A 27,782-nucleotide genomic window follows, 5' to 3' on the forward strand; every position below is an offset into this window, starting at 1 on the left:
TGAGTTATGACAGATTAGACTGGAGATCTGGACAGTAGGCTGTGTAACTGGTTGACCAGCAACAACATCAGAAATCAATGAAAGAAAAGTGACAGCGTTCAACAGCAAAGAATGAGAGATAAAGTGTGTTTGCTGGCAAAGGGAGTGGCGGGAGAGGAAACAAACCTGGAGTTACATCGACAGGTCAGAGAAGTCCAGCGGCTCCAAGACATAAAAGAGTCACCTCAGGAAACAAAAGCTTCAAAAGGTACATGATCTACAAGAGGCTGTGAAGCAGGGCCCTCCCTGTTCCTCACACAAACTCTATGTGACAATATGCCACATGATTAATATTACTTGTCAGAACTGTATCTGGTCTCTGGTCACACCCAGTAACCTCACTCTCCTATTAATATTCCCCAGAAAATTGGGTAAAAAAAAGGTAACTCTCAGATCAGTTAGCTCCACTGTGTTATACATAAGAATGAAAACAAGGTATCACCAGTGAAAAAATAAAAAATGTATGTACAACACAGTAATTGATCTAGTAAACAAGCGCACAGTAAAACACACGTTATCCAACAGTAGTTTCAGTTAGCTACTTAGAATGTAGCATTAGCATTGGCTCCAGACAGCTAATATTTTGGCTAGCTTGGTTAGCGTTGGATTAGAAATAGAAAACACTAAATTCTACAAGCTTAATCACAAAACAGCTGTAATAAAAGGATGAACTTACCGCCAGGCGATGTTAAAACAAGTGAGGTTGGGGAGTAGATAAAAGATATCAGCCAATATTTGCTTGAAAGAGACCTGACAAAATGGCGGATTAGCAGTTGCCATTATAGAACGGTCCTAGCCTGGGTCCAGGTGTTTCTAATCAGCCAACACCAACTAATTGACCTAGCTGTAATGTAGGATGCAACCTTTCCCAGAACTGTAATCCCACTAAAGAAATACAGGGTGTGACCACAATGTCAATGTTTCATTCTTGTCAAATTAAATGAGCTCCTTTTTTCATGGTGCTAGAGTCCATTATGTGTCATTCTGTTTTTAATAGGCCTTGTCCACAGTGCATTTTTATCATAACAGGAAAAGCAATGGTAGCAAGAACAGGTGGAAAAGAATGTGCACACACTGTAGTGTTAAAATGAACCACTTTACTCTTTCACAAGACATCCATAGTGTACACTGTCAATAGAAAAATAAACCTGCCTGCTTTAGAGCACATTTGAATGTAATTGTGCCTCATTTCTACAACAACAACCCACACCAACGCAAACAGTTTAGATGGATTTCAGTGTTCAAGTTTCTTCGATTCATTCAGGAGAACACACATTCGTTGAGCTTATCTTTTGGTTCATGTGTAGTTTCAGAAAACAAGACAGACGCTCGTCACAGTAAAACATGAAGATCTGTAACTGGCAGCGCAGCAGTCGGCGGGTACAGTCGGGAGGTGCCGGCAGCAAAAAGGTCCAAGAGAGGCAGGTACCATGCATAGCCATGTGTTTGAAAAAAACTGTTAAATCAGCAAAACAAAAAGTACTACAAACTGAATGTGTTTATTGAACACAGTTGTGGTTAAACAGCAGATTAGAACAATTTACAAAGAAATTCTGTCTGAACCACATGGAGCCCCTTCCCACCCTTTTCCTTCTAAAATTAGTTTCTTTTAAATATAGTTGTTTTTTAATGAATTCTCTTGCACATAAATAGCATCATTATTGCTCATTAGAAAAACAAAAATCTCAAACAGAAAAGTACAACTCATACATACTGGCATTTAAATCTACAATGTAGCATTTTATTGGCCATAACAAAGCTAAAGCAATGGCAAAAAGAAAAATGTTAGCAACTGATCATAATTTAGAACTATGAAAATAAGCATGTCAAAGCTTTGTCATAGTTAAAATTATTATTATTATTATATAGGTAAGAAATGTAACTCTTCAGAAACAAATGTATTGTACACAGAAACTGAATTCTAATTAACACAAGGGAACTAATTAAGTAATTTATACATGCCTGGGAGACAATAGGTCCAAATGAAACACAGCCAACTCATACTCGTTAGTGAATATTTACAGATTTTAAGATACTCAGTGTTACAGATTAGCTTCATTCATTTTAAATGTATCACTCATTCATCAGCGCCGTTTGTTTGAGATGTCCGAATGTGATCGCCAGCAGCTTCGTCGCCAGACTCGTCTACTTCTTCATCCTGAAAGATAAAGAAAAACAAGCAGTGAGTACAGACACTTATGTTTATCTGATTTAATGTATTGCTCTCATGTCTGAATAAAGGCCTGGTCACTTCTGATACCGAAGCTTGTTTCACTCCTGTGAATCGCACCTTTTCGAATACATTTTGTCAGAGCTTGTGTCAAATTAAAAAAAAAACGTGACTGATGACATCACTGGTGCGGTGATATAAAACAAGCCCTGTTTGTACAGCAATCCTAGTGTTACCTCAGGACTTATAGTAATTTGTAATCATTTTAGAGGTCATCTGTGATCGTAATCCCGTGTGAATCTGCCTTGTTTGTAATTTGTAAAGGAAAAATTCCACTGCAAATGACCTACCATATTTCGTTGTTTGTTATTTAATCTAAATGAGCTGCAAATGTGTATTTATGCTTCTAACACATGCAGGAAGTTGGCAAAACTCTAAACAGTATCATTAATGTGGCTGCTGAAGAACAGATGCTTCACGTCTGAAATGTCGATGTTACGCTTATGCCTTGAAATAATATCCAGGGTTGTTTTGTTTTTTTTACCAACTGGGCTTTTTGGACAATGCATTTATGATTTTTTAAGTTTTAAAAAAGATATTACAGATTTAATAACAGCACTCAGGCTTTTAGACAAACAGTTTTCACTGGTTCACACTTTTAGTCAACAGGCTCTCCATATTTTTCTAATGTTCATCAATGCCATACTGAACTCATTATGCCTTGCTGAAGGTTAAAAAAAAGAAATAGATGAATATCAGTTTGATGCTTTTTCCATGTGGTTCACCTTTTTTATTACTGCCATCAGCCCTTTGAAGCTGGCCATCAAAGTGTTTGACGTTTTGACAATCTGGTCGTGGTAGGTCGTCTTCTGCTCCTCCACAGTCTTCAGAGTCTGCTCAGTTTGGCTCAGAGTGCTCTTTACATCATCCAGCTCCCTGGACAAGGTCTTGTTGGCTTGCTCCAACTGCAACTTCACCTTTGCATCTTCATCTAGAATGAGACATGACAACAAAGTTACTAGACTGAAGGAAGATCAACAATAAAGTATGGTGAGCATTAGGAGGAAAATTCAGGCCAAACTACACAATTCTTCTACTCAAACTTCACTATTAACCCGTGTTAGGCAGATTTGAAAATTCTTTACACTGCTTTGTTATCATCAGGCCGAACACGTGGAGAGGTAATACCTAATTTTACCACTAGGTGTCGTGCATGACAACTTCTCACAAGTGGTACATAATGAAACATACCAGCAGTACAATCAATCAGCTGTGATACAACCATTCAACTGGACTTTTCTTCTACAGTTTAACATTGAAAATAAAGACATCATTGTATTTATCAGGTTTTATCAGGTTTTTTGTCTTTAATGGAGAGACAAGGACAAATCTTCTGACCTGGTGGGACTATTTTCTTAACCACTGGCAATGACAAGCAGTATTGCGGAATGCTTTTTTATACTTTTAATGAGGCAGTTAGTAATGTGCCAGTCCACACTTCAACAGAAATCACAAGAGGAAGACTGCTGAATGAAGTGAGACTGGACTTCTTTGTAGCAAAACTCAAATTGAGCCAGATCATTGTCCAGATGGACTACTGACACAGAGTGTAGCTTGCAACTCACGAGACCGTGACATCACTTCCAAAGATAACATATACAGTATAATGAAATTCAAATCATACCCATTTTGGAATCCTGCACCATTAGCTTCTGTTCTATCTCCTCTCTTGCTTTCTCACTCTTCTCCAGTTTCTGCATCATGCTGGCGATGTCGACCATGGCTCCATTATACACGATCAGATTACCAGACTCACTGGCCTCTGACTGAGAACGAGCTTTTTGAACAGGAAGTAGTCCTCGGTTACCTGAGAGAAAACAAGAGAAGCATTTCATAAAATGTAACAGCTGTAGCTTATTATATGAAACTTCTTATGTCATCATAGCTTTAAAAATGGTGCTTAATTGACTATTAAAAATTGAAGGAAACTGTTTCAATCAAAAAAGGTCAGCTCACCTATGAGGTTTTCTATCTGGGCTTCGTTAAAGGAGGGAATTGGTTCATCCTTTCCCCTATCGGTCAGTTTACGATAGTGACAAGACTCTCTGATCACTGGTTTGTTCAACAGCTTCTTAATCTGAAAACAGAACAATTAGATTGTTTGATTATTTGTATGTAATCTTACTCAAAAACAAAGAAACATCAGCAGGCAGGCAGTAAGTGAGTGGGTAAGTGAATAAGACTGACTAAGAATCCAGAAACAAGCCACGGACATGATTAGGTTTGTCTGAGTGAGTGTGTTCACCTGAGCACGAGAAAGGTGCAGTCCCAGTGTGTACAAGATCTCCTCCAAGTCTCTCTCCAGCAAATAGCCACAGTGGCTCTGGTCAAAGTAGACAAATGCCATCAGCAGCTCCTTGTTGTATGTGACCATCTGCTTCTTCTCCTGGTGTAACAGCAACAACCACATTTATACCACAAGCCACATTTTTACAAGATTAATGTGTTAAATGTATGTCTACTACAATAATCAACCAACCTTGTCTTTAGATGACCTCTCTTTTGAAGACTTGCGGTCATCCTTGCGGTCTTTCCTGTCTCTGTCATTGGAGTCATCATCGTCCTTGTCTAAGAAATATTAAAAGAAATATTTAGAAGTTAGAACTTGAATCAAGGTTGAAGTAATTTTTTTTCATTATTTGTGTGTTTAATCAGTGGGAACACAAGAAAAAAATGTAATATCCTAAAAATCAAAGCAATGTTTTCCCATGTTAAGGTCTCAGAAACAGTGGAAGTGTTATCCATCACAGGCTCAGCGTGGTGCATGATTTCTCATCATTGACCGAATCATATTGTGGGAACTTTAACAATAATCTCTTGGGTTGTGTTTTATGAAAAAGAGAGTGTGTTGTACCATCATCATCGTCATCTTCTGCATCTTCAGCCTCCATGGGGTCATATTCCTCAGCATTGGCTGTGCTGCCATCATCTTCGTTCTCCTCTTCATCTCGAGAGGGCTCCTTCCTCACAGCCTTTTCATCGCTCTGGTTAAAAACACAAGTCACAAAACTGTATGAAAACACACATCATTTGTTGAGTAAATGAAAGATTAGATTAGTTTGAGAGGCTTGCCTTCTTCTTCTCCTCCTCATCCTCTTTGGTCTTCTTTACTGCTGGCTCTTCATTCTCTTCTTCTTTTTCCTTCTTTGTTTCACGCTTTTCAGCCTCCTTTTCCTTTTTGGCTTTCTTCTCCTTTTCCTTTTTCTCGTCTTTGGCAGGAATAGCAGCGAGGGCTTTATATATGCGGTAGCCAAAGTCTCTCTGTAGCATTTCATTAAACAGCTCAGCAAATAGGGAAACCTGGTTTGTGAGACAAACAGATTCAGTTGGTTTTCATACACATGCATTGCAGACTTCATTCATCTACTCTGTATCACAGCATAGAACAAATGCTGTGACCACCAACTCTCACCTCAAAGGAGTGCTCCTTGTTGTCCTCCAGTCTGTAGTCAAGCAGCACACTCAGGGACATGACACTGCAGTCAAATTTGCCATTCTTGGCTGCCCAGTTGGGGTGTACGATGATGGTCGGCTCATCAGGGAGGATGTAGCGCCTTTCTCTCCGCTGACGCTCAAGCTCCTCCTGTCTCTTCCTCTCCTCCTCCTAACAGAGGAGAAAACGTCAGTTAGTTAGTCAGAGCGTTTCAGACAAAATGTATGGTAATCCTAATTTCTGAAAGGGTTTTTTGTACTGAATAGACTGACAAAACCGCCAATAACAAGTGCATAGCTTATTTGCACAATATAAGGACACAACCACATAAATGTTGCCATAATAACAAAACTGTGACTATTAAATTCTCTTATAACATCAAATCATATCCATGTAAAATAAAAAATCTCTGTACCTCTCGGTCTTCCTCAGTGCGAGATGGCTCCTCTTCCTCAGGAATTTTGCTCTCTGGTTTCTCTGGCTCCTTGGACTCCTCCACCTGCTCCTCCACCTTTAGCTGCTTGGTGAGGCGAGCGATCAGCTGTGACTTAAGCCCCTTCGAGCTTAGAGAGCGACAATCGAGCTCCTTGCGCAGGTCATTTACCTACAAGGGAAGACAAAAGTGATGTCAGAAATGCACATTTAATACGTTAGAGGGGAAATCATTGTCTGTCTTCTCATCTCTACCAGTGCAGAGGCTTCCTCCTTAGACATTACCTTCATTGATTTCGGGTCAAGTTTAGCCCAGTGAGTGGGAGTACTAACGTCCTTCGATTCATCACCATCCTTCTCCTCTTCCTCCTTGACAGGAAATCATTAAGATATAGACAGGCAGAGAGAGAAAGAAGTGGGATAGCAAACAGTCAGCACACCATTCAAGGCCTGAGTAAACTTTAAAGTTGATCCGTGCAAGAAGCAAGGTCACATCTGTCTTTCATTGTCTCGTCCTAGTGAGCTCTCGACTGTGTTTAAGTCCACTGCTACTGAAGCGTACACAGGGAAGCTCTCTAGCTCTTATAAAAACCAACAGAAATGCCCCCCAGCTGCCAATCAATCAATCTGTGGAACACAAAAAAAGGTAAAAATGAATGAGAGGTGTGTCCAAAAGGAGTGTAGGTACATCAGGTGAACTGAAGCTGGTCTCCAAACGGAGTGAGGATAGGGAGGCCCTACCATGGACTATGACTGGGGTATTGGGTATTGCCATTTATGGGTTTTATACGCCTACGTCAGATAGGAGCCATCAATCCTTCTGTCCAACCAACTGCCCTGGAAAAACCAAATCCTACATATAGTCCAAATGAAAATGTAGAATCCAACAACAAGAACAGACAAGAAGCAGGACTTGGGGGAGGTTCTCTTTTCGAAGTCAGACAATAGCAAATCGATGTGAAAATCATATAAAAACACACATTTCTAAAACAAATACATTATTTACACGCAACTGACTCCACAGATTCCAGCGTAAACAAATAATGCAGATTCCAGTGTTAAAAACAAAATCACCACTGGCTCAGATTTGTGAAACCACTTGAAACCATTGCTTCACCAATTTGCAAGCACCCAAATTCAAAACATCTTAAGCAAGCATTGTATAAAATAAAGCACAATAAAATGCCAGGATTAACAGTGATTATAGCCAGATTATCACCCAATTATGGGGCGTGTGAGGTGCTGGAAGCTGTTTTATCAGTTGCGATCAGGGCCTACACAACACAACCTAGTCTCACTGCTTCCACTGTATGTGTCTGCTGGATGTGAGGGAAGGTGGATGTGCTGATGGAGGAATGGAGGAGTTGGAGCAGAGGAGAAGGGGACAGGTGGAGGAGTAAACAGAAGAAGCCTAGGTGAGGTTTGGTGGGAGCAATAATCTGCCTGTGTTCGTGTCTGTCTGCGTGAATGGTGAGGTGTGCTTTGTGTCTGATGTGTATCTGGGGTTTGTTTTTTTGTAATTCCTGTGCCTTCCTGTGAGAAGCGGAAATGAGAAGAGAGGGATTAGCGGTTCAGTGCCTGTTCTCCATCCGCCTCCTTTCGCTCGGCCGACAGCTTCTCAGCCAGCTGCTCCCGGAGTCGCCGTGACAGCACCTCCCACTCTGAGCGGGTAGGAAGACAATGCCAAACATCCGGAAGAAACAAAACCACTGTCTCCACATGAGCAGGGACTGTCCGCCCCTTGTGTGTCTCCTCCGGCCGATGATAGCGAATCTCTGCAAAACGATACCTGTCGCAAAGGAAGAAGGTGCATTGGAAAGAAACATTCTGTCAGGGCACAGTATAAAAGGCAAGCCTTGCTAGGGCGAGCCTTCTACAGCTACTCCCTCCCATGAGGTCACTGAATGATTGTACATATCATTACAGTGACCCGTCTCCCATACAACACACAGCATAGACACAAATGGACCCAGTCTGCAGCTCTCCAACTGTTGTCACAGGTTACGGCAGCCATTTTGAGAAAGTTGACGAGACAATCACATAAAATAAATCACACCCCCAAATTCATCCCCATTATAGCTTCAGCCAATTATGGATGAGTGATCTGCATTTAACCTAGGATACACTTTACGCACTACATTAGGGTTGTGCGAAGAGAGACAGAATCAAAAGGACAGTGAAAGCCAGTTAAATATGTAAGATATTTAACAGAGAACAGAAAAGTAATTAAAAAAAACAAAGTAATGAAAGTGTCTTCTGGTCCAGGCTACTGCTTCCAGCCACAGTCCATGCGTTTGGTTTTTCATCACAACAAAATATGCATATATGTATAGAGTGTGTGACAGAAAGAGAGAGCCAAGACAACAACACACAAAAGGCCAAAAGGAACATTGCACAAACACAATAAATAAAAATAGTAAATTATAGGTAGCAAATTAACAACACAATAATCATTAATATAAAAAAGAAACAAAAAGTATCACCCAACATGTTCAGGATGAGATTTAGTTTTTCAATTTGAGATTTTGATACCAGCAGAGTTAAACAGAAACACAATCAATGAGAAAAAATAAATATTGATGAGAATAACAGCTCTTACCACTGAGTGCAGAGACTAAGGTCTATGCCTGTGAGTGCCTTGCAACAGCGTATGGCTGTCTTTATAAGGACTGAGGGATCCTTCTCTGGGTCAGCTCCATCCAGAGAGGGAGACCAGTGACCACCAATGGCCATGGCCTCATCTTTACCTCTCATGCCCACCAAAAACTAAAGAAGAAAGACAGACGGGTACAAAAGAGAGCCACAGAGTACAACAGGTTAGATGAAATGGGAATGACAATATGGATAAGAGGTATGGAGGGTGGAAAGAGCAAAAAAGAGGATAGAGACACAGACAAAGACAAAAAGGTCAGCAGCATGTACCTCTGAGGATCCACAGGAGAAAACACAACAGGGTTAAGCCAACATCAGTTAAGATTTTCTACATTGTTAGAACTCAGCAATGGAATAGGTTAGTTAACATCATTGTTAGCTCCTGCACATGGTACAAGTGTACAAAAGTGTGATGTACCTTAATGAGTCTAGCAGGATGTTGGAAGGAGTCTTTGACTTCCTGGGTGTCCTCTGCCAGAGCACAGGACTTGTGATAGAGCTCCTCTATACTGGGGTTAGCCAGTAGCATCACCTGAAATATAAAGAGAACGCATTTACGTAATAAGCCTATAATCCTATATAATATTGTTAAGTAAAATATTTACGAAATCCAACCCTATTTTGTCCACCATTTCATTCACTGCAGTGGATTCAGATACTTAAGCACAAGAAATTCACAGGAAAATATATGCATGTTATCCAGCATCTAATTCAAACTAGCCTCACTGTTTATTATTCACACTCTTAGCTTCGCTCTGATGTACTGTATCAGAGCTATACAAAGTGCTAAACTGCTAATGCAAACAGAACATTTTAATCTGCTGCTGCTTCACATTTAAAGTATTTGAACTGTTCAAACATGCACACAAAATCTACAACACAGGACAAGAATCTTATTTAGCCTTACTGTATTCAATTTGAAGAGTGTATACCAACTTTAAACGAAATCTGAAGATAATGTGGGACACAATTTTTCATTTGTGGTGTTGGGCACAATATTAGCGCTCTCACCAGTAATAGCTGTGGTTTGGTAATAGCTCTTACAACTTAACTAATAAATGCATGGGATGACTTTTCTGGCTGTTCACTGCATCTTGATGACAGACGACACACTGGTACAATGTATTTATCATTGACCTTCATACCTTAGCACTATAAGTGTGGTTGGCATCAGGAGGGTCAAGCACAGCTGTATTCTTGACCAGCGGATCCACCTCTTTGTGCAAGATGTGGAAATTACAGGCGTTACTGAACTGGAAGGGTCTTGTCATAGGGAAGGCATCCACCCAGGTGAAGACAGCATCAAAGAAGTCACTTGGAATGTAGAGGCTCTGATAGCGCCTTCTCAGCTCCATCATGTCACAGCTGGAGCTGGAGTACCCACAGAGGACAGTTAACAGTAGTTCATTAGCTTGGTGGCCACAGTAACTCCACAATACAAACTGTTATAAACTATTACATACTGTTGACTATCAAACACTGAAGTGTTGACATACAGTACAACACTCAGAAGATTGTACTCACCCATCTAAGCTGAACTTGGAAAACTGGACGGTGTAGCGAGGAACCACCCTGCGAGGCCGTCGGGGTGAACGGTCGCGTCTGGGAGAGCGGTCTCTGGAACGTTTGCGTGCAGGTGAACGTTCTCTTGACCGTCTGCGCTCACGGTCTCTGTCTCGACTGACAAATTGAGAAAAAAACACAGATGAGTAATTTCTACATATTTAGAGACAAAAACAAGATAAACTCAGGTAATTTCTATCACCATCTCACCTGCGTTCCTCTTTAGTCCTGAGGATGAGCTCAGGGCCTCGATCATTGCGACTGGGGAAACGAGGTGGGGGTTCAATTCGCCGAACAGGCTGCGGCTGTGGCATCATTCTCACTGGGGGCTGAAGTAGACCCCCAGAAAACACATCTAGGAGACAAGGGAAACAATACTAAGCCCCTGCTTATTTAACCACTTAAAATACCACATAGATTGCTTTGACTTGAGGCAGATGTGCCAACATAGCTGCAAAAATAGTGATCTTCACTGGCCTATATCCAGTACTACATGAATGTAATTTCTTTAATAGGTATTTTACCTTTGGGTGGAGGCTGTGGGAGCAGAGGTTGAGGAGGGTTTTGGAGGAGAGGTGCCAGAGAGGCAGCAGACAGCTGGGCCTGCAGCAGGGATGGCGGGGGAGCCTGGGTGGGAACACTGAACGCGTTTGGGGGAGGTAGCGACTGCAGGATGGTGGGGGCTGCCTTCATCATGGTGGGACCTTGGGGCTGGTTCTGGAGAAGAGGGGATAAAGAAAAAAACAAACAAGGGGGTGATCATATGTTCAAAAGCAGACCTGAAAGAATCTTCAGTTGTAATGCCAATGACTGCTTAACAAATAACAGGATGAACTGTACAAAAACCTGGTCAGTGGCTGCTTGAAAGAAAGAAGCTGGGGAAAGCTCTGAATGTCTGCTTGAATGAAAGGTCTGTAGGATGAAAGAACACCTGGTGTGAAACAAAATCTCAACCTAGACAGCTGGTCTTCTTCAGTACAGTTTTGCTACATGACACAGTTTTATCTCAAACTTCAGTTGAATCAGACAAAAGTAATAATCCAGTTTTTGACCTGTTAGAAGCAAACATCAATTTTTTATCGGATTATCAAAAAGATTTGGGTGAAGAAAATAAAAGGCACAATTTTCCAACAAAAGATGAGTTAAAGGTACATATCTTTTAAGACCGATCAGGAGTATGGCTAGGAATTGTCTAAGAATTTTCTACATTATCTTTAACACTTCGTCTCATATGATCTGTTCTTCCTTTCAGAGTGCAAGTCTTATTTGTTAGCTCCTATTTTAAATGGACATCAAACTGTTGATGTCAGGCTAACAATTAACATGTGAACACTGAAGCTGATATTAAGAAGAATGTGTGTATTTTAAATTCACACTGGAGTAGCATTTGTTATTTTAAGTTTCATGTCTGGTGTATAGCCTGCAGTCAGGACCATAAGAAACTATGACCAGCAGTATTTTATAAATCACATGCTGCATGTCACTACATTCATGATTGAACAGCATATTCTGAAGATATTTTATGTATTATGTGAACATACAAGTTCAACATCATGCTCAGCTCACTTTAAATGGAAAAGATGGTGCTAAGTTCAAATCTGTGCCTCTGGTTAAAGAGTCACTTCAATCAAAAGGCCACATTCAGAAATATTAACTCCATGACAAATATCATAGTGAAATTTGTATGTCTCAAGGTCTTGAGAATCAGGGCACTGATTTAACTGTTTAATTTATGGGCTTGATTTAACAGACTTGTGATTTGATACATTGTCAAGCAATTCTACATGGTTGAACACATGCTTGTTTTACACAGCACCGTGTTGCTGGCGTTACATAAAATGTGCTGAAAAGGCATTCTACTTTTAAGAAGCTTCTTGAAGTCCCTGTCATCTGCAATGTCCCCTGTAGAAAGATTAACTGATTTACAAACAAACAAAACACCTCTGGAACAAAAGTAACAGCTCAAGAAACATTAGTTTGTTTTCCAAACAAAATCAATATATATCCTGGTTAAAAAGGATGTAATCTACCACAAAAAGCACATTCAAAAATGTATAATGAAGCAATAATATCAAAATTGTCTCTCTTTAAGACAAATCAATGTTCCTTAAAATAAAGACAGTTATTGTTATACCACTACATAAATGTGGTTCTATCCATTTGGCAACGACAGCAAACTAAAAGAACAAGCAAAAACTGCAGTTTAGAGTTGGTGTTCAGCATGAATAGGTTAAACAAGAAAGTCGGGAAACAAAGAAAGAAACTGAGCAGGGAGAAGGACCAAAAACAGTGAGATTCATGACTAGGGGGTTACATTTTGTCTGTTGTCCGCAGTCGAGTGCATGTCTGAGTAGCGCAGCTGCATCCCTGGCTCATTGTAAAGGCTGCCGAGCTGTGGGGAAGCTTGAGGTAAAGGCTGAGGCTGCTGCTGATGCTAGGAGGGATTGAGAACACAACAGTCAATAAAAGACAGAGAGGTACAGGGTAAAGATTAAATCTGAAGGAAAAAGCAACAAAACACTTCAATATATTAAGACTCTCCTCAGACTACGCCAGGTGAATTGTCCAGGATTTAAAATGAACCTGTGGATCTCACTTTCAGATATGTAAAGATTCAAACAGATGTTATTAATGTCAACTTATAGCCTCTATCACAGAAGCAATTCAGCAGATGTTTCAATGTTTTGTCTGATCAGACTGAAATTAACTGAAGCGAACAGACAAATACAAAGTACAGAGCAAGAGCTAAGAAAATGCTTCCCATGTTTGGAATGGCTAGACTATAATGGCTTATTTTTGGGAACTGAGGTTTAACTTACAAATGTGAAAAAGCTATCTTGTGAATAGTATTGGATGGTAAGTATAAATGAATTAAATCCTTCATGGGAGGAAAAGCCAAACAAAGTATGCGTCTTCACGTTTTTGAAGCAGACGGGGCAATTTCAAAACCATGAATAGTGTTGGTTGCATGACACTAATAATCAAAAAGTAAATATGAAATTCAAGCAGAAGTTTGCCAAACAATGTTATCCTCTCCTTTTTGGGTGACTAAGTGCAACTTCTAAGTGTTCTCACCGACTGGTTTGCAAGCTGAGGCAAGGTCTGGATGCGCTGGGCATTCCACTTGAAGGGCATGTTCGGGTTGTACACAGCTTCCACTAGAACCCTGTCACCCACCTGAGGGGTTTTCCCCTTCACAGCACTGAAAGAAAAAAAAACAAAAAAACAATCAGACATCTGTGAACATCTCTAAATGTCAGGGCACGTCAGTTTCAGGTTTAAAAAGAGGTGCATGTATTGCTTAGAACTGTATGTTGGCCTGAGAAATGGCAAAGAAGAGGCGATGACCATTCTCTCTCTTTCACCTTAGCTGAAAGAAGACATCTTCATCTACAAAGCCAAAAGTGTCATGTAGTTTGTTGACGACACCGGTAAAAACTCGCTGCTTCTGTGGCTGCGTCTGCTGTTGGTGACTTGAACGTGGTGTTGGGTAGGACACAGTTATCTGGGCTGTCTGCTGGGGGTTAGACAGGCTTAGGCTGGTGGGCAAGGCGACGGGGGGCTGAGGGTTGGGACAAAACGAAAGTTGTATTATTAAACAGAATCAGTAAAAACCATGGCCACACAAACTCTAAAAGAATACAAAGGGAGACATTTGATGCAATCATTTTTTGATCTGGTTAGCTATGAAAACATTTGGCCTGGATTTAGGTTTTGAATGGTAGAATGTAAACGGATAGGACTGATTTTGGCATATATGTCTTGGGATTTGCTTCTTCTACTTTGAGAAAAATATCAATATTGAATTTGAATTAGCAATGAATTAGAGAAATAAAACAATAGAGTGAATGAAGACCTGCATAACAGGCTCAATATCAATGCTGTATGTGCTCAGATAGAAAAATTGGCTGTGTAAAGTGTTTTTTTATATTTTGTTCAGCCTTGGACAGAGTGCTGCTCTAAGGTTAATCTGAAAATAAGTGTTTTACAGCACAGATGGTGTACATATGGTGTACCCTGCACCTAGCTCAATACATGCCAACATCCCACTGTGACCCTGAGCATGATACGCATTTATGAAAGGATAAACACTGAGAGAAAAGATATATGCATGTGATCATGAATTAAATCTGTCCTTCAATCCCAATGACAAGCCTGGATTAGCTACTTTGAAATGAAAAAAATATGTGTGTGTTTTTGCACATTACCTGAGAAAGCAGTGCTTGTTGTGGCTGTGGAAGCTGTGAAAAAAAAACAGAAAATACCAAAAATGAAATTAACTGCTGTATGACTGCTCATTTTCCCAGCAGTTGTTGACAGATCACAATCTATATGAAGCCATGACAATATATAAAGCAATGTAATTCATCCCTCTAAACCTATTTATTCTCCAGGGTTAGTATGAGCAGGGGACTCTCCAAAATAAAATGTGACAAAAAGCAAAGTGAGGCTGTGAATCACCTGATGAGGTACATTGTACAGTTGCTGTTGAGGCGGTTGCTGGGGAGGTTGCTGCTGTTGCTGTTGCTGCTGCTGTTGCTGTTGCTGTTGTTGCTGCTGCTGTTGCTGATACTGCTGGAGGGCTGTATTTATCTGGGACTACATTAAGAAGAACACGATAGAGATAGAGGATCAGACAGTGTTACATGAGATCGTAGCAAGACTGCTGAGTGTGCTTGGTGCTACCTTGCAGTGACTGACCTGCTGTAGTGCTGCAGCGGCAGCTGCTGCTGCTTGCTGCTGCAAGGCAGCAGTTTGCTGAGACAGCTGATAGTTTGCAGCAGACTGGTTGCTGAGAGAGACTGCAGCCAAGGCTGACTGCTGAGAGTAAACAGAAGGAGAAGCTCCCAGAAGAGACGGCTGCTGCACACCAAGTGCTGTAGGGAGGGAATATGAAGCACCAGCTTCAGAGAGGTGTGGGGAAAAAAAAACACTGAATGGAAAATGTTGATATAGCATAGAATATTCCTTCATGATGAGAAAGCGAGATAAAGTCCATATAATAAGAGTACAACATTACATTAGGAGAGGGAATTGAATAGGACAGAGCCTCTGGTTTGCTTTACTTACAATGCAGGCTGTTGAGGTCAATAGACTGTCCCGAGTGGCCCGGCTGGGACACCGCTGTGGCAGCAAATTGAGTTGCCCACGGCGGATTCTTCTGTCCCCCGAACTGGGCCATGACTCACTCAGGTTAAGGGCAGTCTCTGCTCACCAGGCCAATATTTGTCACTAAAAACAAAACAAAAACAATCAGAAAAGACCACCTACACAAAGGTGTGTTTCCCTGGAAAAACTTAAGAGTATGCACATATCTCTGCCCAAAATTAAAATGTTATGAATCCCAGGCAGCTACAATAGTTAGCAGACAACCTGTGCATTGATAGCAAAGCGTTAACAATGAGGACTAAAACAATACATTATACATGTGAGAAGCAGTACAAAGGACACACAAACGTGTTATGTCGTGAATAAGTATAATACTTGCTGATTCGCTCCATTAGATGTTACATTTGAGAGAATACATACACTGATTTAGAGGCGCCTTTACACGGCTAGCATGCTGTTTACACTAAATGGATAGGCGACAGCGACCATTGACTTTAGCTGGGATCCTACGGTTATCTTACAATAATTCAACACCATTAGCCTAACAAGAGAGAGGACACACAACTTACTGGTACGCAAGCACTTAAAAGGAGTTACCCTTGATTTCTGCAGCGCTCTGTAACGTTAGATGAGTAAATGCTGACACAGCAACCTCGAAGAGCTCGACAGCAGTGTGGCTAACGTTAGCCACTTTAACTGACAGTATGCTATCGGCTAGCGCAGGCAGCTAGCTAGCTAATATTTTACGGCTGTTCAGCAAGCTAACGCGGTTGTAGTTGTTGTTAACAGCAGCTAACTAAAGCTCCATGTTATTCGGGCTTTGCTGGTTTCCTGGTTTAAAACGTGTCCTGTTTAGCGACACCTTTACAACATTAAAACAATGCATTGCTGCTGTAAACAGATACAGTAGCCATGCCGTGTTTTAATATGGTAGTAGCTGAACGTATCTTAGCATTTGCACGTCGTTAGCTTTGTTGCCAGATTAGCCTCGTGCTGGATTTGTTGTCGAAAGCGAGGCCCGAATAACGTCCGTTGGCTCTTGGCAGTTCGCATTGAATAGCTAATGTTTAACAAGTACAAAAACACACATTCACTAATGGCAGCAACTCTCCTGCACACAGTCAACAAATCATGCTTCAATTTTGCACAAAATGGTAACGATAACTCACGTAGTAAAAGGTTTTCATTAAAACATTGTCACTGCTTACCGATGTCCCCTGCGCCGGTCGCTGTAGACATAAACTGCGCATGCGCGAGTTGAAGAAGCCTATCCTTGCTCCAGGAGTGTATGAAGTGATCAGTCTGTGTTTACTGCTCAGATAAATGGGTTCTGTCCCTGTGAGCCACTGGAGCATGACTACAGAAGATCATTACAGTGTAAAGTCTCATGACTCACTACCCTTTTTTACTTCCTGTATGTGGGTAGTCATTCCTTGTTTTCTCTCTACCCACATAGGACATAATAGCACAAGTCATAACTGGAATAAAATAATAATAATTAATTAAAGGAATCAACAACAAAGATTTGCTTTCAAACTGTGAACTTTGTTTGATGTGATACAGTATACAAGAACAGAGCAAAGAGCACATACAGTTAATATAGCATACAGATTTTATGGGGCGATGCAATGTAAATCTACTAGCCTAAGCAACATTTTATTTCACCTAGAGATGAAACATTAACAAGCAAACAGTTCATTTATGCCTCATTTGGTATTATGGTGCAACAACTGGAATATCTTATCAAATCTTCATTCTGAATGACCATAAACAATGTCAAAAACTTTGACAGTATCTCCACACTATTAAAATATTATTTCAAAATATACATATTTATAAGAAATAAATACATTGCAACATTTACAGTCATCACAGCAGAGCATTTTGACTGGTTAGAACAATGCCAGTCCTTTTCATGGTAACAGGGGCATACAGTATGTTAATATACATTACAGCTGAAACAGTATATAGTATGCACACAAAATAGCAGGTTATAATTTCCTCTCTTCATTCTTGTGATTGTAGCTGGATAATTCGTGGAAATAATGCAGGGCTGTGTTTACACAGTGGAACATTTTTCTTCTCAAGTGTGCTATCGAGGACGTTTTTTATTCTTGTAATTTCCGTTCCAGCTCTGTGAAAACCTTTGCGTTGATTTCATCCACTTCATCTTCCACCTGGGCAAAAAAAGGCAATTTGACAGAATGTAAAATGTGACATGAAGACAAACTTTCTCTCCAATCATGACAAACACTCAGCTCAGTATATAGAAGCAAGTACGTAAAGTGTATACTGAAATATTATTCATTATCACGTCTTCATTTTCAAACGGATCTTGATAATCACCTGTTCCACCTGCTCAACTTCTGGGATATAAAACTGCATCATGTTCTGAATGCCGTTCTTCAGAGTGACTGTGGAGCTGGGACACCCTGTGCAGGAACCGACCAGCTTCAGCTTGACTGTGCCGTCCTCAAACCCCTTAAAGATGACATCGCCTCCATCCTCCTGCACTGTAGGTCTTGTGAGGGAACGGGACCATATCAATTTATATAGAAAAAAGCAGCAGAAAGGACAGAATGATTAAGAATGTTATCACAGCACAATTGTCTTTAACTACTAAACTTTTAAACAATGAGCTATCTCAATTGCAAAAGATGACCAAAGGCTTAAATTTACCAACATTGTTATCAATGTTACAGGTTTTGTACCTGATTCTGGTGTCCAGAAGCTCCTTTATCATGGAAACAATATCATCATCATCTTCAGAATAACCTACAATAAAGAAAATGTAAAGTGAGGAGATATTTCACAATATACAGTCAAGCAGCTGCATAACTCCAAGATGACTAATGTGGGCAGGTTGCATACTCACTGCTTTCATGGTACACAGCCCCTGTTGTTATCGGGTCACCACTCTCAAAGAACTGATCAATGGCCTCCAGAGCATGACGCTTAATGTCAGTCCATTCCACATCCTCATCTGCCTGCCAGGAAAACAAAGATCTCACTACAAAGATTTCATAAGAACAGAATCACAGAGACAAGCTGAAGAAGTACATTTAGTACTTACCTTAGTGACAGTAATGAAGTCAGGGCCAAAGAACACACTTTTCACTCCTTCGATTTCAAACAGGTTCCTGCGAGAAACATATTATCGTCTTACTGTCATGAAAAACATCCCAATGACAGAATGTAGTCTGAGGTCATGTTAGTTCATTTTATCAAGAGCGTCACTGATGATGGAACTGTTACAATGTTGTCATTTGTTTCAAGACAAAATGTATTAGCAAACAAAACATTTTATCTACACAATGCATTCACAAAAAACCTGGAGTATCAAATAGTGTATTTTGCAAATCTGTCAGACCTACTGTAATTACTCTTCTACCCAAAAACTCCACACCTGTCAGAAACTGAGCACACAACCACGAACAGCTCAATGAAGATAATATCTACTGTCCAACTATTTTTTTTTTTAAAAAAGAAAGAAAGAGAGCGCGAGAGAGAATGGGAAAGCCACACTCACACCTCTGATAAATATATTTCAATATTTTGTCTTATAAAGAGCACCATTTAGTCAAATCAACTCCTTTGATGGCCAAAACAATTTATATATTAAAAAATTTGATTTGAAATTTTTTTGAATTTATAGGTGTAACTGTCTTACATAACATGGTTGCATTTTTATTATTTTTATATCGACATCAAAGACATTTTGGAACGCACCGATTTATTAACAGTGCAGCTATTTATATTGCCAGCTGTTGTCTATGAATGTTTTTTTAATTTAAACATATTTTTTATAAAATATTGTTGTATTTTCATTACATTTTATAACTACACCAAGAATATTTTTTCATGATGTTGTCTATGAGATTGTATATTGAAATCTTCTCCTATTTGAATATTATATTTCTGTCATTATCATTTTATTCTGTTTGATCTTCGAATTTATTCTGTATTCAGATCTCAGTTGTAAATGAGATCCTGATCTCAATGTGACTTCCTGATTAAGTATTTTATATATATATATATATGTATAGGAGGCATAAAAGCACCTTTTCTACTCTCTTTCTTTAATGTCTATGAGAAAACTTCTTATGAGAAACAAATGGTGACATTTTATTACACTATGATTTATAAACATGACGCACACAGTGTGCAAACACACGAGAGGAAACACTGTGAAAAGCCTCCTTAAAATGTGTATTCTATAAAATTAGAAACAAGAAGTAGAGCAAAGTAGGCGAACTTGACACACAACCTGGCTAATGATGAACATTCAGCTGAGCTTGGAGAGGGAAAGTCCAGCGTCCCGGTTCCTAGGACAGGTTTACCGGGGAGAAACTTCAAGCTTCTGGGGTTTGGAGTGTCTTGAGTCTGGATGGACAGGTGTCTTACTGAAAGATATATATCAAAAAACAATTTCTTTGTGAAGTTTCATGGTTATTGTTTGTTGGCTAAACGGCAGTATCACTAAGACACGTGTTAGCACTAAATGACAGAGAGTGGGCGAAAGTATAAAGATGTCCAAATACTGTAATGGTTTCTCACTTGAGAAGTGTGTGGTTCCTGTGCAGGGCGGAGGCTGAACCTTTCTGAAGCTCCGAGTCGTGCTCTGTGAGTGGTATGAGCTGTCTGGAAACCTTACAATGTAACAAACATAGAACATAAGACCATATCTGTCAGTAAACATAGGACTAAAACTCATTCATTACTTTAGGCAGGATGAAATAGTAAGGACAGGTTAATGGATGAAAGGAGATAATTACTTTAGCGGTTAGCTCAGTGTATGAATGCAAAAGCCGTCTAATTGGTCACCTTATTCAGAGGCTCTAGCATTTTACTCAACAAAGTTTATACACTGCTCAAAAAAATTGAGGGAACACTTAATTGTCACAGTATAACATCAAGTCAGTTCAGCTGCAGGGATATCAATCTGTCCACTTAGGAAGCACAAGTGATTGTGAATCAATTTCACCTGCTCTGGTTCAAATGAAAATGACAACAGGTGCAATGGAGAGGCTAAACCAAGACAACCCCCCATGAATCAAATTGTCCCATAAAACAATATAGCAGAAAACATAAATATAGAGATCAACCATGGATCACAAAACGCCTGCATAAGAAAAATACAGTGTACAAAGATTTCATTAGACAGAGAACTAAAGGGGCAGAAAAAAAAAAGTTAACTAATATTATAAAGAGATGTAGAAGGACTGCTACAGTAAAATATTAGATGATTATAAAAATAATGTTAAAAATGTATTAATTGGGCAGGAGAGAGGGGCTGAGACAGAGCACACAGAGGCCAACAGGGCAGGGAGAGTAACTGGCATGGAGGTGAGCGGACAATGAGCATATATTGATGGTTAAAACCAAATAATGACATCACAAAAGTCTAATCCAGATGTTAATTTAAAATGAGACATTACTCCAAATCTGGTTTCAAAAGGCCCCATTTCTCTCGTCAGCGACCGAAGCTACTTTGCCCCAAAGTCTCACTCCAAACCTTTAGTGACAGACTGCGATTTTGAATCCAGCCCTCAGTGGGTTGATGATTTTGGTTTCATTGACCGTTGTTTCGTCATATTGTTCTCAACAAATTATACAATGTACACTAGTAAAGATTTTCACCTTGAATAATTCATCAACATCTAATGTGTGTTTAAACTCTTCTCTTAATTTCTTTTGAGCAGTGTAGTTCGAGCTAGCTAAGGTTAGCAGCTAATTTACGTGCTTGGTATCGGGAAATAGACTCATATAAAATCAAAGACGAATTAAAGTGAAAATCTAAACTACCCTTTCGATACATCCATTTATATACGGATGGATGGGATTATCGAGACAACCCGTTGCCTAGTGTCGCAGTTTGCTAGTTGGCTAATTATCAAGCAAGCTAGCTAAAAGTACCACCTCAACCACGCGTCGGAATTGCGAACTTGTGCCTCCCACAAGCATTATAGCCACCCGAACCAGCAGTACATCATGTGTACAAAACTATATGTCACAGGTGTAGAAGTTCAAACCTCAAATGAGCAGTATTTCTTGCCCGGAACAAGTGGCGAAGACCCCATCTCATGTGCGCCGCCATTTTGTTTGTTTTGGAAATGAGGACCTCATGTGGTAGACAGGACGCACTCCTGCACCAGGGTCTGATCAATCCAGATATCTCTCTGATATTGACCTGTCTCTAGTTTATTTCCTCAATCAAACCGTCATTTATTGTTTGTAAGAGACAAAAAATAAATAAAAAAAGGACAATTCACATACATGTTCAAGATTAAAATGATTATTGTGTTTAAATGAACAGTCACTGCATTATTGATTTAACAAATAGCCCTTATTACTAATATGTTTATACATTACAAAAGAAATCAAGGCACGTTTCCATACCTCAAGTGTTGTTATTCCTCATAATAACAACGCTTGAGACATGACAGCAGTGGCCTAGACAGATTATTAGTTGTACAACAGTACTAATCCCTGCATAACATTTTACTGCTCCATATTTTACACAAGTGTAAGCTCAATCTGCAAAGTAACTGGTAATTATAGTTGTTGAATAAATGTAGTGGAGTGGGAAAAAACAATATTCCCCTAGTGGAGTAGAAATATAAAGTAGCATACAATGGGAATAGTCACGCAAAGCAAAAGTACGTCCGACTTGTACGTACTGCAGTAAATTATCTGAGTCACTTTTCAAGAACAACAAAGCATGTTACTTAACACATTCAAAGTATTCCTTCAGTGGCAGTCACACAGACCCACTGTTTTGTTCTCCAGCCTGATATGTATCTGTTAGACTATATGTATGTGTGTCTATGTGTGTATGTCACATACTGTTGGAAGAGTTCTTAACTCCAGTCAATTGGTAGGGAATAACACTGCAGTGGCTGGTTTCAGATGGAACAAGAAGCTGAGTGTGTTGGATATAAAACAAACAATGTGGCAGTGTCAAGACAGCCAATCCCATGTTTCCCAACATTTGTTCTGACAGGGCAAGGTGGTGCTCAAAAGGAGTGGCAGCGATCCACAGACTGTCATATGAAAGCAGGGCTGTACTCTGGATGGTGGATGACTATAACTAACTACAACAACTGACTTACTGAAGAACCTGAACTCCACATTCATAAAGGGTTAGGATTTATGTCTTTGTTCTTGTTCTAGTCTAATTTGTTTCCTCTTGTTCACCACCAAGACATGCTGCTGTGGATTATCTTCCCCATCTCCCTCTCTCTGGTGTCCTTCATTGGAACATGGGCTGTGTAAGTTTACCAGGAATTCACACCTTCTGTTTTTTCTTTGAAACTATTAGAACAACAACTTTTATTCTGCTCCTGTCTGTGCCTGTCATACAAATGCCAAGATTACATTACGTTTTATTCCTTGTGATGTCAATGACACATCAGGATTGTGAGGAACTGTAATTGATATGTATATTCTTTGCTACGGGCACTAAAATTCCAGTAACACTTGGCCTTGAACAGGAAGTGATAAAATGGTCTCACATTATATTAAACATACTCTCATTAACATACTCTAGTCCTAATTATGTGTAATCTGTGAAGGGTGTGTATTATATATTAAGTTCACGTCAGAGCACCATTGAACTTAAAAGCGTGAGAAAACTTATCTGAACAAGTGCATGCTATGAAATAACAGCAGTCTTTAAATATGTGATCCAGCCTGTTTTGCGTGACGCAAGGTGTGCCCACCAGACTTTCAAGAAATGCTGAGAGACATTATTGTTTAATAATTTGCAGAGACGTGCATACCTGTAAATCTGCTTGTTATTCATGCTGGTTGTCATTCAGCACTGTGGTGATGACGCATACAGTGATGATGTTCGTTCCCCATTCCAATTTGTGAAGATCTTATAACAAGGTGTTTTATTTCTCATTATTATATTGTTTGTTCCTCCATTCTACACTTATTGACATATACAGTATATAACATATATTTATTTACATATGTTTCATTTTGTGTATTGATTATCAATGAAGTAATTTGCTCGACTGCAGTCAGGTGATGTCGTTTCTTTTCGATGCCAGGCCTATTTGTGAGGATTTATTTATGAATCAATGTTTACTTCTGTCATAGATTGATTCAGTCAACAGGAATGGGACAAAACTACCATGTAATAGTTTGAATGGTGATTCCTTTCAAATAAAGATAGCGCCCAATTATTAAAGCAGCATTATGTAACTTTTTGAACTTAAAATGACAGCTTTAAAATCGATTTCATGGTACAGTGTCTTGTAATAGTATGAGTGATGTCTCTGTCTCAGCCCCACTATCACTTGTTTCTGCACTATGTAACTTCAGTGAGAGGGTAGGATCACAGTGTTACAAACATCTTTACTGGAAGATACACGTTTTCAACACACAACATTGTCATGATGTAATGAGTTTTGTTTGTAATTAGCACCTAGATTACATCTGACAAACTGTTACAGACCTGGGGTTTGTATTTACGACAGTTGTGTCACACTCGGAAATTGCGGGTGGCGCCAAATTGCACAAAATGCCAATTTCTACATAATGTTGCTTAAAAATGGTGTTTCTTCTTTTTTGTTTCCAGATATGGCCTGGCCTTCTCCAACGGTCATGTATGCTCTCTCAGTGACTGGTAAGTTGTGTCTCATTATTGTAAATCAAGGCTGGGGCCTGTGGGAAACGTGGGCCTACAAGATGTTTCTAGAGGATTATTATAATTAAAGAAATGATCATGTATATTACTGTTTTTGCTGTTTTATTTTTTTGTGAAGAATAAATACTCATGTTAAACATGTAGGATCCCTAATTAACTATCAGAATGATACTTTGTGCAGGAAGTCAGTCAGTTAAGGGAACTTGAGAATCAATTCCTATTTTGCATCTTTACAATACAATACAATACAATTGGTCCTTGCTTGTGGCCCATGGCTCACTATTCAAATAAAAGTGTGGGCACCCCTGTTGTAGATAGTTGACCATCAGCATTTAGATGTGAAAGAACCTCATTCATTTGTTTTTCAGGGGGCCTGACAACTACTGCAGAGGGAATCAGTCCATCGGATGTTGCAAGGTTCCCACTATAAGGTGAGAGTCCAGCCACTTAATTTCACCTTTCACTTTTCCTTTCTACGAGATCGGCAAAATTAATTCTAGATATTATGTTTTTCCAGCTCAAGTGGAACTCTTTTACCAGAAAGTTCCCTTTTTACAGCCACAATCAACGCTGGATCCTTTCTGTGTGAGTTAACCGACTAAAGGCCAAACATATTATACATGATTTAAGTGATATATGGTATGTTATAACAACTGTGATCTCCTCTTTAGTTCTGCTCTTCTGTATGTTCCACCATGCCCATATCATGGAGAGACATGCATGTCACTCAATGCTGAGCAAGTTTGCCCTGGTCTTTGGGGTGGTGGCAGCCATCGGGGCGTTTGCGGCTGGAAACTGTAATGTAAGTACTGCACAAATTAATCTCACAGAACAGTGAGCTGACAGGACTTCGTCATACAATGTTGACAATATAGCTTAACAGCTTCGATTTGCAGCTGTGGTGAAAGAGCAAACAAGGGCGGGTAACTATTTATTTGATGTCCTCTGTAATGATTTAGAGCACACGCAAAGCTGGTACACCTCCTCCACAGTATTTAACATGAGATGGTTCAGTTTCAAGTAAATTATACAATTTGTAGTAGACTAACGTAAAAATAAGTGCTCTAAGGACCCAAGATTGAAAATGTATCCATCTCCACATACCAGTCAAGGAGCTGTTTCTGTTTCTTTTTGTCTGCCCTGATTGCAACTATCTGTTCATCTGGAATCTCCTGACTGTCCTCTGCAGCCAGGTCACCTGTCCCTCCTTCACTACCTGGGAGCTGCCATCAGTTTCATGTGCATCTGCTTCTACACCGTCCTGCTCACGGCGCTGACCGGGAAGTGTGTGCTGACCGGGTATGAGAAGGTCCTCTACCCACTACGCATCCTCTCCACTGTGAATCAAACCATTGTCACCATCTGCTGTATCCTTCCTTGAAGCTAGAAGAATTGTCTTTTTGTTTAGTTAAGTCTACAAAACTCTTATATCTGAGGGTATTTTTGCGCAAGGTTATGACAACAGGTGTGCACTGAGTTGTAGGAAGAGTGATAGTAAACCTGGTGGGATTCACTTGTTGTGGCATGAAACATTACAAACATTTAGTTCAGCAGTGACGTCTGAGAGTCACTCTCCAGCTGCTACAGCACTACAGTCCCTGCATGCCACATTTAGATCCGGTCTGCTGCTCTGTTTACAAAGTGGGACTGGCCACAACAGGCCACGTGACAGAAGTAGATATGAATTAATGGAACTTTATAGCCACATCAGTCTTCAACCGTTGACTTCCTGTAAACACTCAGCTTCACATTTCACACTCTTACATCTGTGAGCTGCGAGGTGACACAACATGTACTGTAGTAGAGCAGATTAGGGTTTAATAACAGGCTCAAGTTAGCATTAGTTAGTGATGCACACCTTAAATCAAAATTGAATACAGAATGTTGTATACACACTGGCCTACGTGATTGTATATCAGGATACTTTATTGATCCCCGAGGGGGTTTACGGTACAGTTGCTCCGTCTAGAATACAAATGTCACAGCATTGAGGAATTATAAGAAAAAAACAAAATTGAGAATACATACTAAGAAATAAGAGTATGGAGAAATATACAATGAAAAAAATTCAAAAAATGTAAAAATGCTGTTTCCATGATTATGATATACGTATGACAACAAGAGGAACTACAGAATCCGAAAGCAGTTGCTTTTGACTGACCACATGTCGACACATGTAGATCTATAAGTCTATTTTGTCATTTGATACATTTTTAATGTCTTACTGTCATGAAAGTGATCAGCGAAACATCTGACTGTTACTAACTCTTCCAAACATCCTTCACCTGAGCCCCTTCAGACACCGTGTTGTTTGCCCAGGACAATTACTTTTACCGCCACCTGTCTGCTGTGTTTGAGTGGATACTCAGCGTGAACCTGGAGCTGTTCGAGCTCAGCTACGCCGTGGAGTTTTGCTTCTTCTCGTCCTTCATGATTTCAAACCTGCTGAGCAAACGTGACGAAGAAAAGCCTTTGATGATGACGATGTCCTGATATGAGGCCGCCAGGGTCCAGCTGAAGCACAGGAGCAGTGAAGATGGACTGAGTAAGACATCTGTAAGGACAGTGGCTGGATCCTGGCTGGAGGACCAATAGCTTTCTTTCATCACTGATGCTGGGATGGATTAATGTATATCTATTTATGGATTATGACCACTTTTCTAGCACTTACTGAAAATATTTTGATTTTCTTTACTGGGCATTTCTGTTCCTTAGGTAAAAAAAAAAAATCTTTATTTATTGACACCAACTAGATTGTACAGAAAAAAGAACAAAACACATCAGCTGCATTATAGATTTGTGCAAGCCATGTTGCTGCTCTGCCAACAGAACAATGAACCCGAGGTGTCCGCTACCCCTAATTTATGTGAATAAGTGTTTTGTGAAATTACTTTTTATGTTCTCATAATCAACTCCTTAAAAAGGACCAAAGGACATGAAAATTGTCATCACAAAAATACAAAAGCACTTGTGTAAAGCTTTGGCACTATTAAAAATCATGAGCACTGTACACTGAGAGGCCCTGTCATTCTGCTGATTCACTCACATGGCTTTAAAGCCCTTTGAAAAGGGTGGAGGACGTCGCAATCCAGCCTTTCAGACATTTTTTAGTCCCTGTGATGTCACAAGATCCTGTTTGACAGGGTGATTCACACTGAGAGACAATCAGAGAAGCTAGTTTTGGCATTTCAGTCATGGCAAAAAAAACAAAGACGTCAACAACGTTACAATTCAGAAGTGCAGCGTTGGGCACACACTGTACAGTCCTGTGGTCGTTGTACCTGTTCTTTCAAAGTTTTGAGGTGTGGTGTTTTTAAGAGTTTCAGTGTGCGTGACAGGACAAATTACAGTGATGTTTTCTGAATGTAGTTCCCCTTTTTACAGCAACTAAAAGGCCCTGAATGTATTTTCTCTCTCTTCTGATGTAAAATACAACAATTTTTGCCAAAGTTGGAACAGGTTTGGTTCTTTATTTCAGCTGAGAGAAGTGCATTTCAACCTTATTGGTTGGAAGTGGGTATGATTTAGTTGGAAAAACGTGATGTCACATGTCTTCATAGAGAGAGAGTCAAAGTGAAACAGGAACACCTCATTCAAAATCTCACGGACATTTGTAACAACTAATAGCTTTATCAAGACCTTTAGAGCCTTTATCAACAGTATATTGG

The 27,782-nt window shown here is 39.8% G+C and overlaps 3 protein-coding genes across 9 annotated transcripts; 1 reads left to right on the forward strand and 2 right to left on the reverse strand.

Annotated features, from left to right (window-relative positions):
* Positions 1–1,519: 1,519 nt before the first annotated feature.
* On the reverse strand, positions 1,520–16,752 carry ccar1 (cell division cycle and apoptosis regulator 1). Of its 7 annotated transcripts, none has more exons than XM_073481518.1 (27): positions 16,667–16,752; positions 15,420–15,581; positions 15,051–15,253; positions 14,811–14,948; positions 14,558–14,590; positions 13,715–13,911; positions 13,425–13,551; positions 12,664–12,783; positions 11,196–11,261; positions 10,874–11,066; positions 10,560–10,704; positions 10,311–10,466; positions 9,932–10,157; positions 9,205–9,318; positions 8,734–8,900; positions 7,713–7,923; positions 6,420–6,503; positions 6,118–6,306; positions 5,682–5,873; positions 5,342–5,569; positions 5,124–5,253; positions 4,749–4,837; positions 4,515–4,655; positions 4,226–4,346; positions 3,894–4,076; positions 2,995–3,200; positions 1,873–2,197 (listed from the first exon to the last, which is right to left on the reverse strand). In XM_073481518.1, exons 2-27 carry the CDS (start codon positions 15,529–15,531, stop codon positions 2,117–2,119), a joined length of 3,852 nt encoding a protein of 1,283 aa, XP_073337619.1. In that variant the 5' UTR covers positions 15,532–15,581; positions 16,667–16,752; the 3' UTR covers positions 1,873–2,116. The 7 variants fall into 7 exon arrangements, with proteins under 7 accessions (XP_073337622.1, XP_073337619.1, XP_073337621.1 ...); XM_073481520.1 differs by lacking the exon at positions 16,667–16,752 and adding an exon at positions 16,628–16,644; XM_073481519.1 differs by lacking the exon at positions 16,667–16,752 and adding an exon at positions 16,028–16,045.
* Positions 16,753–16,982: 230 nt separating this feature from the next.
* Positions 16,983–21,570, reverse strand: LOC141009893 (NFU1 iron-sulfur cluster scaffold homolog, mitochondrial). Its single transcript, XM_073482634.1, has 8 exons — positions 21,491–21,570; positions 20,016–20,107; positions 19,726–19,861; positions 18,532–18,598; positions 18,334–18,445; positions 18,170–18,233; positions 17,805–17,979; positions 16,983–17,635 (listed from the first exon to the last, which is right to left on the reverse strand). The coding sequence occupies exons 1-8, from the start codon at positions 21,553–21,555 to the stop codon at positions 17,567–17,569; spliced, it is 780 nt and encodes a 259-aa protein (XP_073338735.1). The 5' UTR covers positions 21,556–21,570; the 3' UTR covers positions 16,983–17,566.
* On the forward strand, positions 20,726–27,558 carry LOC141009894 (transmembrane protein 150A). Its single transcript, XM_073482636.1, has 8 exons — positions 20,726–20,804; positions 22,663–22,729; positions 24,046–24,093; positions 24,483–24,545; positions 24,632–24,699; positions 24,786–24,916; positions 25,304–25,481; positions 26,414–27,558. The coding sequence occupies exons 2-8, from the start codon at positions 22,665–22,667 to the stop codon at positions 26,605–26,607; spliced, it is 747 nt and encodes a 248-aa protein (XP_073338737.1). The 5' UTR covers positions 20,726–20,804; positions 22,663–22,664; the 3' UTR covers positions 26,608–27,558.
* The last annotated feature ends 224 nt before the right edge of the window (positions 27,559–27,782 follow it).

This window comes from Pagrus major, chromosome 15, assembly GCF_040436345.1.
Source record: "Pagrus major chromosome 15, Pma_NU_1.0".
NCBI classification, from domain to species: Eukaryota; Metazoa; Chordata; class Actinopteri; order Spariformes; family Sparidae; genus Pagrus; species Pagrus major.

Excerpts from the sequence above, each read along its gene's own strand:
- ccar1 (XM_073481518.1), bottom strand. The coding sequence starts at position 15,531 with ATGGCCCAGTTCGGGGGACAGAAGAATCCGCCGTGGGCAACTCAATTT. Across the intron at positions 13,912-14,557 it reads AACAAGCACTGCTTTCTCAG|CCCCCCGTCGCCTTGCCCAC; the intron begins GTAATGTGCAAA and ends CCCAACCCTCAG. Across the intron at positions 9,319-9,931 it reads ACCACACTTATAGTGCTAAG|GTGATGCTACTGGCTAACCC; the intron begins GTATGAAGGTCA and ends TTTATATTTCAG.
- LOC141009893 (XM_073482634.1), bottom strand. The coding sequence starts at position 21,555 with ATGGCGGCGCACATGAGATGGGGTCTTCGCCACTTGTTCCGGGCAAGA. Across the intron at positions 17,980-18,169 it reads CTTCTGGACACCAGAATCAG|ACCTACAGTGCAGGAGGATG; the intron begins GTACAAAACCTG and ends TTCCCTCACAAG. Across the intron at positions 17,636-17,804 it reads AAGTTGAGCAGGTGGAACAG|GTGGAAGATGAAGTGGATGA; the intron begins GTGATTATCAAG and ends TTTTTTGCCCAG.
- LOC141009894 (XM_073482636.1), top strand. The coding sequence starts at position 22,665 with ATGCTGCTGTGGATTATCTTCCCCATCTCCCTCTCTCTGGTGTCCTTC. Across the intron at positions 22,730-24,045 it reads TTCATTGGAACATGGGCTGT|ATATGGCCTGGCCTTCTCCA; the intron begins GTAAGTTTACCA and ends TTTTGTTTCCAG. Across the intron at positions 25,482-26,413 it reads AACCATTGTCACCATCTGCT|ACACCGTGTTGTTTGCCCAG; the intron begins GTATCCTTCCTT and ends GAGCCCCTTCAG.